This window comes from Physeter macrocephalus, chromosome 14 (genome assembly GCF_002837175.3).
Source record: "Physeter macrocephalus isolate SW-GA chromosome 14, ASM283717v5, whole genome shotgun sequence".
Taxonomy (NCBI): Eukaryota; Metazoa; Chordata; class Mammalia; order Artiodactyla; family Physeteridae; genus Physeter; species Physeter macrocephalus.
This window is the reverse complement of record NC_041227.1, coordinates 14,296,109-14,304,738: the sequence shown is the minus strand read 5'-3', so window position 1 is coordinate 14,304,738 and position 8,630 is coordinate 14,296,109. Positions and strand designations below refer to the sequence as shown.

Below are 8,630 nucleotides of genomic sequence, written 5' to 3'. Positions count from 1 at the left end.
TTCCTTTTGCAGAGGACCTGTAAACTGCCGCTGAAGTCCGAGGAGTACCCACCCAGGGCTGGACTGTGGCTGCTTCTGAAGTAGTTCACCTCCTCCTCTTCCTTCTCATCCCTTCCCTCCTCAGCAGAAATCTGCCTCTTTCCTTCCCCCATGGGTCGACTTGCTTTAGCTCTGTCTCATCAAGTTGGCTCTAAGCACCATGAGAGCAAGTCTCCTCTTTATCCCTCGCACTTCGCACAGAGCCTGACACAAAAGAGACAGTCCATAAATATTTGAGGAGGGAAGGAATGAACGCAGGAGCAAAGCTCCTCATGACTGGAGTGACTGTAGAGCCTGGGATTTGAATTCACGATTCTTGTCCTAACCTTCTTCCTCACTGCATCCTCACCTTCATCCTCCACCCCACCATCTCTGCTCTCCTGTGCTGGCAAAAGTAAAATTTGTGGCATCTTTTTCTCAGCATTTGTGATGGGACAGGTCTTTCCTCTATGGAAGCCCCTCTGCCACATTGATGTTGAACATCTGTGGCTTCAAACAGTCTGGCCTTATATTTTAAAAAATTCATAGTCTAATTCAACTAACTGGAGTGGGTTCTGTTGTTGCAACTAAGAACCTTAACCCATAGGTTCCATGGAAATGGTGGTGACAGGTGTGACACAGGAAACCTTCATGCAGCCATAGCCACATCTTCTCAACTGGGTGTATGCTTGCTGTTTACCAAGCATTGGTCCAGGCAGAAGCTAAGCTAGGGAAAGACACTGTCCTCCTGGGGCTGCAACCCTGACACAGGAAACCTTCATGCAGCCATAGCCACATCTTCTCAACTGGGTGTATGCTTGCTGTTTACCAAGCATTGGTCCAGGCAGAAGCTAAGCTAGGGAAAGACACTGTCCTCCTGGGGCTGCAACCCTCTTTTCTGGGTAGAAAAAAGAGTAAGGGGTGTGGGCAGAGGGGAAGCAGGGAGCTGAACACGTCTCCACAGCAGGACCTTCCACCGCCCCTCACCTGGTTTCAGAAACAGGAGAGCTGCCTGCCTGAGTGGACCTCAGGGGAGTATGGAAAATCGCCTGCAAGAGCCCCCTCCTCCTGTCTCTCCCCCAGTGGTTTTGCCATTCTTGGACCTCAGTTTGGGTACCAGCTCTGTCTTTTCCTAACTTTCTGCCTGAGGACTTAAACCTCCCAGAGCCCCAGTGTCATCAGGTGTCACCTGAGATCCGTGCTGCCCACATCACGGGGCCGCTGTGGAAGCAGTGGAGGCAACAGACATAAATTCCCTCTCCCTGCAAAGTCAAAGTCTGTGTAATAAGAATCATAATGAGTAATGACAGCAGAAAAAACTTAGCTTCTTCTATGTGTCAGGCATTACCTTAAGCACTTGCCATATATTAAGTCATCTAATCCTCAAAAATCCTGAAAGGGGGAGAGAAACTGTTGGTATTTTCTCATCGTACAGAGGAGGAACCTGCGGTAACAAGAAATAAAGCACTTTGCCTAAAATCATAGAGTGTAGAGAGAGGAATCTGGTTCAGTTGAACTAGTTGGGTTTATTACTCACTGCAGCAAAGAATGGGAATCACCTTGGATAACAATAAGATGTTCTCATTAAGAGAAGGTTAGAAAGAGCTTATAGGATGTGGGCTTGTGTTAGGTGATTTGGGGGTGGTGTTTCAGGAAGTTGACTCTGCTCTGGATGGTTGCTGTCAGGAAGTGGGGCGGCTCTCTGAATGGGTATCTTTATCTTAACTCTAAGAAGGGAAGACTAGATAGAGGTTAGAGCTATACTTGGTAAAGAAGTAGCAGTCACTCAGTATAGGGGGATGTTTGGATATTTTGGTGGTTTGTATAATTTATCTCACTTTGTCAGTGTTCAAATATCATTACCGAATGTCCCATTTTTGTCTTGATCCAGCAGGGACACAGAATTGCCTTGTCTGATGTTGAAGGTTTCTGAAATGTTTCTGTTAAGTTGGAGAACATAAGGCCCACTGTAATGTCAGGTCAGGTCTTGGAACTCAGAGGTTGCTTTTCTCTTTCTCTGTCAATCTCATAACGTTGTGGTTAGAATTAAAAAGATAAGATATTTGTTAAATGCTTTGTACATGTATTGGCAGAGTAACCTTTAGTGAATGTCAGGTCTGATAGGAGTAAGAGTACTACTATAAATATATGTTATCTAATTATTATTAACAATTATTAATTTATAACAGTGTAATGGGAAAATGACCTGGTATTCATGAAAAGGAATTGGCTTCAGTAACTCACTAGGTGCTGTGTGATCTTGGGCAAGTCACTTCACCTCTCTGAGCCACAGCTTCTTTCTTTGTAAAAGAGGATGAGGGTATCTGCCTTAAGAAATCCCCAAGTCTGGGTCCTTTTGAGGACCATGTCGATTATCCTCCTAAGTTTCTTTGAACACTACAGTCCAAAGTAAATTGTCTAGAAGCACATAGAGTTTTAGCTTCCATGGGCCCTGACTGCTTTTTAAATATGCTGTCGACTGTAGAAAAGAAAGAAACAAATAGCATTGATTGTTTGTGTCACCCTCTAGAAGTCCACCCTCAGGAAGTTCCCCCAGTGCCAGAGGAGAGTCACAGTCTCTCTTCCAAATAGGTCTCCTTCTTCATCAGAGGTAACTGAAAGCTCTCTTGCTTCAGTGATTGACCTTACCCCTGTCCTGCCCTTTTCCCACCCCAAGTTGCCATTATTTGACCCCCTGGTCAAAGGATCTAAGTGTTAACTGTCATACAACTCACTATTATGCTTATTACAAGGACTTTGACTTTGCAGGGAGAAGGAATATATGTCTGTTGCCTCCACTGCTTCCACAGCAACCCCACGACGTGGGCAGCACGGATCTCGTGTGGCACCTGATGACACTGGGGCTCTGGGAGATTTCTGGCCCCGGGCCACAAAGTTAGGAAAAGGGAGAGTTGGGATGTAAACTGAGGTCCTCCTATCCCAAAACCACTGGTGGAGAGCCCAGAGTGGGGGGTGATTTGCAGGTGAGCTTCCAAGCCCCCCTGAGATCCACTGCAGCCCCTGAGATCCACTCAGGCAGGCAGCTCTCCTGTTGGCGAAACCAGGTGAGGGGAAGTGGAAGGTCCTGCTGTGGAGACGTGTTCAGCGCCCTGCTTCCCCTCTGCCCACGCCCCTTACTCCTTTTTCTACCCAGAAAAGCAGGATCTCTGCCCCCGATACAGAAGGCCTTCCTCCAGCTCAGCATCTGCCTGGACAAGTGCCAGGGAAACAGCCTGCCTCCAGGCAGTTGAGATGCTGCCACAATGGTTGCAGGAAGGTGTCCTGTGTTACAATTGTCTTCTGAGTTAGGTGGGGGTGGGGCATTGGTGCGCAGATGTGATGACACCTGCAGGAGGCTGAAAATGAGGCCCTGAGCTAACACACTGCGGTCCACTAATCTGTCCTTTGACTTGCTCTCATCCACCCACTGACCGGCCATCACGTGCCATGCACTGCTCTAGGTGCTGGGGTGCTCCGTGAGGAACAAATCAGACAAATATTCCACCTGTGGAATCACAGTCTGTGTTTCCACAAGACCCACAGGCAAGTTTGAGCAGCGCTGTTACTGGGCATTTGGCCCCAGCAAGTAGAAGCAGGAAGCCTGGTTATGTGAGGAGATTTCCAGGAACAGCACTGACCCCAGCTCCACCCCTTCTTCACTCCCCTCCTTATCCCCTGTTCCCACCACTAAGCTGGGGTGGGAAAAGCTCTGTCAGCCCCCAGCTTTCCTCAGAAGCCCTCCTGCAAGGCCACGAACATGAGTCAGCTCTGCCTCTCTGCAGCCCTTCTCGTCCTCCTGGGCACCCTGGTGGCCGGCACCCTGGGGAGTGAAGCCACCACCAGGCCCAGGGTAAGTCCTGACCCAGCTCTCCTCTACAGGCTGGGGGGAGGGGGGATGAGGCGAGTCCATGGAAGGGGCTGGGGAGCGGGGGTGGGGTGGGTGCCGACAGCCCCCTCTGGATTTCTCCTGGGAAGTCAGGAAGTTGTAACTCCAGGGACATTTCATGACTCTCAAAAGGAATCATTATGTTTCAGCTTTTAAAAAAAGGAACCCACCGAACCGTACCAGACCAGGGACCCTATCTCTAAGACCCTCTATTCCTGGTCACTGCCTTGTCCCTGAACCTCACTTTAACGTAAAGAAAAGATCCATATTTGATCCTTGACCTGGTTCATGGCCCAGGCCTCCTGAAACTCTTGGAATTTACTGTCTCATAGGTCCTGAGAGGAGTCAGGGATGGGACCCTAGATAGCTTCTGGATGGGACTGGACTCCGGAAGATCCCACCTGGTGATTAGAGGGTTAGAACCTTCTACCCGCAGCCCCTCTGGGGAGAGGAGAGTGTACTGAGGTAGAGTTCAGTCACCAATGGCCAACGATTCAATCAAATTGCCTACCTCAAACCCTCAATTAAAACCCATAAACATTGGGTACAGAGGGCTTCAGGTGAGGTGAACACATCAAGGGATTGTGAGGGGGGGTGTTCTGAGAGGGCATGGAGCCCCGGCACCCCCAACTCCCCCTTTGCCCTACGCATCTCCTCCATAGGGCTGTCCCGGAGCTTTATCTTTTATAATAACTGGGGACAGTAAGTAAAGGGCTTTCCTGAGTCCTGTGCGTGGTTCTAATGATTACTGAATATGGCAGGTGGGGTCATGGAACCTCTGAATTTACAGCCAGTTGGTCACACGGATGGGTGACCCTGGGGTTGACGTTAGAAGTGGGGCATTCTTGGGAGACCATGTCCTCAAATAGTGGGACGTTAGTGTCAGAAGTGAATTGACTTGTGGGATGCTTGAGTGGCTTGGAGAATTGGCTGGTGGTGTTGGTAAAGACTGGACTTATTTCGTTCATAGAAAAAAACCCACACCCACTCTTCCCTGTGATTTGGCGGCTGTGGTGAGTCATGGGGACAGGGGAGTAATGAACGTGTGACACTGCATCCAGAAACTCTTACCAGTTATCTGCATTTTAAGGACTTTGGCACAATCGGGTACTTTATCACAGTGGCCCCTAACCTTTGTGACACCAGGGAGCGGTTTCGTGGAAGACAATTTTTCCATGGAAGGAGGGGGCTGGGGGATGGTTGAGGCAGCACTGCGAGCGATGGGGGGCGATGGGGGCGATGGGGGGCGATGGGGAGCGAAGGGGGCGATGCACAAGTACGAGCATAGTCTTATAAAACCCATGGACCCATTGCGCAGCTCCAATAGTTGACCACCTATGGAGAATTTCCTTAATATACATCCTCCATTTTTGTTGTTCTTTGAACCTAATCAGTGGCATCATGCCAACTAATCTATAATATTCATTAAGGGTATGTAATTATTTACAATTTTACCCTGTCATTGTCATGCCTAAAAACATTAATGATAATGTCCTGGAAAGCAGGGCATCAAATGGCCTTTTCACATTTCACATTCTGGCACCCTTACTACTCTCTACTGAAAACAAACTGATGGTTTCAGTTGTTGACCTTGTAGAGCAAGCGGTGATGGCCATCCTCCTATCTGACCCAGAGGCCCACCCATCCCTGCAGCCTGTCTTCTGCCTAGAGCCTCCATACACGGGTCCCTGCAAGGTCAAAATCATCAGGTACTTCCTGTACTTCAGGTACTTCCATGACACCAAGTCCGGGTTCTGTGAGACCTTTGTATATGGTGGCCGCAATGCTAAGAACAACAACTTCAAGATGGGGGAGGACTGCGTGAGGACCTGCGGTGGGACCATCAGGCCCTGGAATAAGACAGGGGGCAGGGCACGTGGGAGGGGAAAGGCTGGGGAGAGAGGTGGAGCTCAGGGGGTCCCACACCCCTCACACCCCCACAGTGACTTTTTTCCTCTCTGCCTCCCAGGAGAAGTGGCAGCAATGTCCTTTGAAACCGTGGACTGAGCACGTACTCCATGGCTCAGCTTGGCAGAAGGTCACCCCTAGAAACCCGGTCTTTATAATCTGAGCCTCGTCCCCTTTTCTCAGAAGGGAACACTGAGTCAGCCACTCTACAGAGCAGGTCTGCAGTGTTCCTGCACATCCCAGCTAGGCTTGGAAAACTCACTGTCTTCTTGTTGTTTATCCCAGTCCTGGGAGGACTGTGGTTGCTCATATCTGGCATGGTCTAGGACTTATCAGGGTGTATCGTGTCCATATCTGGGACTTCAGAGAGGTCAAGCAGCAAGTTTATTTCCTTTTGCAGAGGACCTGTAAACTGCCGCTGAAGTCCGAGGAGTACCCATCCAGGGCTGGACTGTGGCTGCTTCTGAAGTAGTTCACCTCCTCCTCTTCCTTCTCATCCCTTCCCTCCTCAGCAGAAATCTGCCTCTTTCCTTCCCCCATGAGTCGACTTGCTTTAGCTCTGTCTCATCAAGTTGGCTCTAAGCACCATGAGAGCAAGTCTCCTCTTTATCCCTCGCACTTCGCACAGAGCCTGACACAAAAGAGACAGTCCATAAATATTTGAGGAGGGAAGGAATGAACGCAGGAGCAAAGCTCCTCATGACTGGAGTGACTGTAGAGCCTGGGATTTGAATTCACGATTCTTGTCCTAATTGTCTTCCTCACGGCATCCTCACCTTCATCCTCCACCCCGCCATCTCTGCTCTCCTGTGATGGCAAAAGTAAAATTTGTGGCATCCTGTTCTCAGCATTGGTGATGGGACAGGTCTTTCCTCTATGGAAGCCCCTCTGCCACATTGATGTTGAACATCTGTGGCTTCAAACAGTCTGGCCTTATATTTTAAAAAAATCATATTCTAATTCAACTAACGGGAGTGGGTTCTGTTGTTGCAACTAAGAACCTTAACCCATAGGTTCGATGGAAATGGTGGTCCTTCTTATTCTTCTGCAGAGCAGCCGGCACCTCCCCATTTTCTGCCCTCAGCCCACCAGGAATAAGAAGCCAGCCCATTATAGTGGCATCTGTCTCGTAATGACCACCCCAACATACACCAAAAAATGGTTACAGACACCTCAACAAGATTGCTTTTACCCTTTACTTCTTGGGCCACGTCAAACTTTGGGGCAGGTTATTTTCCTGGATTCTCAGAAGAAGAAATGAAGGAGCAGGAGTCTCAATTGTCCACTAGTCCAAGGAACCTCCTTCCCTGTCGTCTTGTGCAGGAAGGTGGCTTCCTAATCCAGCTAATGAGGATCAAGCTCACCTTTAATGAACACTTGCTATTTGTCAGGCTCTGTGCTTGCCATTTCCCCAAATCCTCCCCCCTTCTTTCCTCTTTGATAACCGTAAGTTTGTTTTCTATGACTGTGAGTCCATTTCTATTTTCATACCACATTTCTTAAGCCAGTCGTCTGTTAATAGCTCAGGGGAGTATGGAAAATCGCCTGCAAGAGCCCCCTCCTCCTGTCTCTCCCCCAGTGGTTTTGCCATTCTTGGACCTCAGTTTGGGTACCAGCTCTGTCTTTTCCTAACTTTCTGCCAAGGGACTTAAACCTCCCAGAGCCCCAGTGTCATCAGGTGTCACCTGAGATCCGTGCTGCCCACGTCACGGGGCCGCTGTGGAAGCAGTGGAGGCAACAGACATAAATTCCTTCTCCCTGCAAAGTCAAAGTCCGTGTAATAAGAATCATAATGAGTAATGACAGCAGAAAAAACTTAGCTTCTTCTATGTGTCAGGCATTACCTTAAGCACTTGCCATATATTAAGTCATCTAATCCTCAAAAATCCTGAAAGGGGGAGAGAAACTGTTGGTATTTTCTCATCGTACAGAGGAGGAACCTGCGGTAACAAGAAATAAAGCACTTTGCCTAAAATCATAGAGTGTAGAGAGAGGAATCTGGTTCAGTTGAACTAGTTGGGTTTATTACTCACTGCAGCAAAGAATGGGAATCACCTTGGATAACAATAAGATGTTCTCATTAAGAGAAGGTTAGAAAGAGCTTATAGGATGTGGGCTGTGTTAGGTGATATGGGAGTGGTGTTTCAGGAATCTGGCTCTGCTCTGGACGGTTGCTGTCAGGAAGTAGGGCGGCTCTCTGAATGGGTATGTTTATCTTAACTCTAAGAAGGGAAGACTAGATAGAGGTTAGAGCTATACTTGGTAAAGAAGTAGCAGTCACTCAGTATAGGGGGATGTTTGGATATTTTGGTGGTTTGTATAATTTATCTCACTTTGTCAGTGTTCAAACATCATTACTGAATGTCCTATTTTTGTCTTGATCCAGCAGGGACACAGAATGGCCTTGCCTGATGTTGAAGGTTTCGGAAATATTTCTGTTGAGTAGGAGAAGATAAGGTGCACTGTGATGTCAGGTCAGGTCTTGGAACTCAGAGGCTGCTTTTCTCTTTCTCTATCAATCTCATAACGTTGTGGTGAGAATTAAAAAGATATATTTGTTAAATGCTTTGTGCATGTATTGGCAGAGTAAGCTTTTAATGAATATCAGATCTGATAACAGTAAGAGTAATACTATAAATGTGTACGTTATTTAATTATTATTAATAATTATTCATTTATAACAGTATAATGGGGAAATGACTTGGTATTCATGGAAAGAGTTTGGCTTCAGTAACTCACTATGTTGCTGTGTGATCTTGGGCAAGTCACTTCACCTCTCTGAGCCACAGGTTCTTTCTTTGTAAAAGAAGATGATGGT

General features: G+C 47.8%; 1 protein-coding gene across 1 annotated transcript; it reads left to right on the top strand.

Annotated features, from left to right (window-relative positions):
* The first annotated feature begins 3,775 nt into the window (after nucleotides 1-3,775).
* On the top strand, nucleotides 3,776-5,911 carry LOC102984038 (serum basic protease inhibitor-like). Its single transcript, XM_024128624.1, has 3 exons — nucleotides 3,776-3,868; nucleotides 5,558-5,738; nucleotides 5,874-5,911. Exons 1-3 carry the CDS (start codon nucleotides 3,776-3,778, stop codon nucleotides 5,909-5,911), a joined length of 312 nt encoding a protein of 103 aa, XP_023984392.1.
* The last annotated feature ends 2,719 nt before the right edge of the window (nucleotides 5,912-8,630 follow it).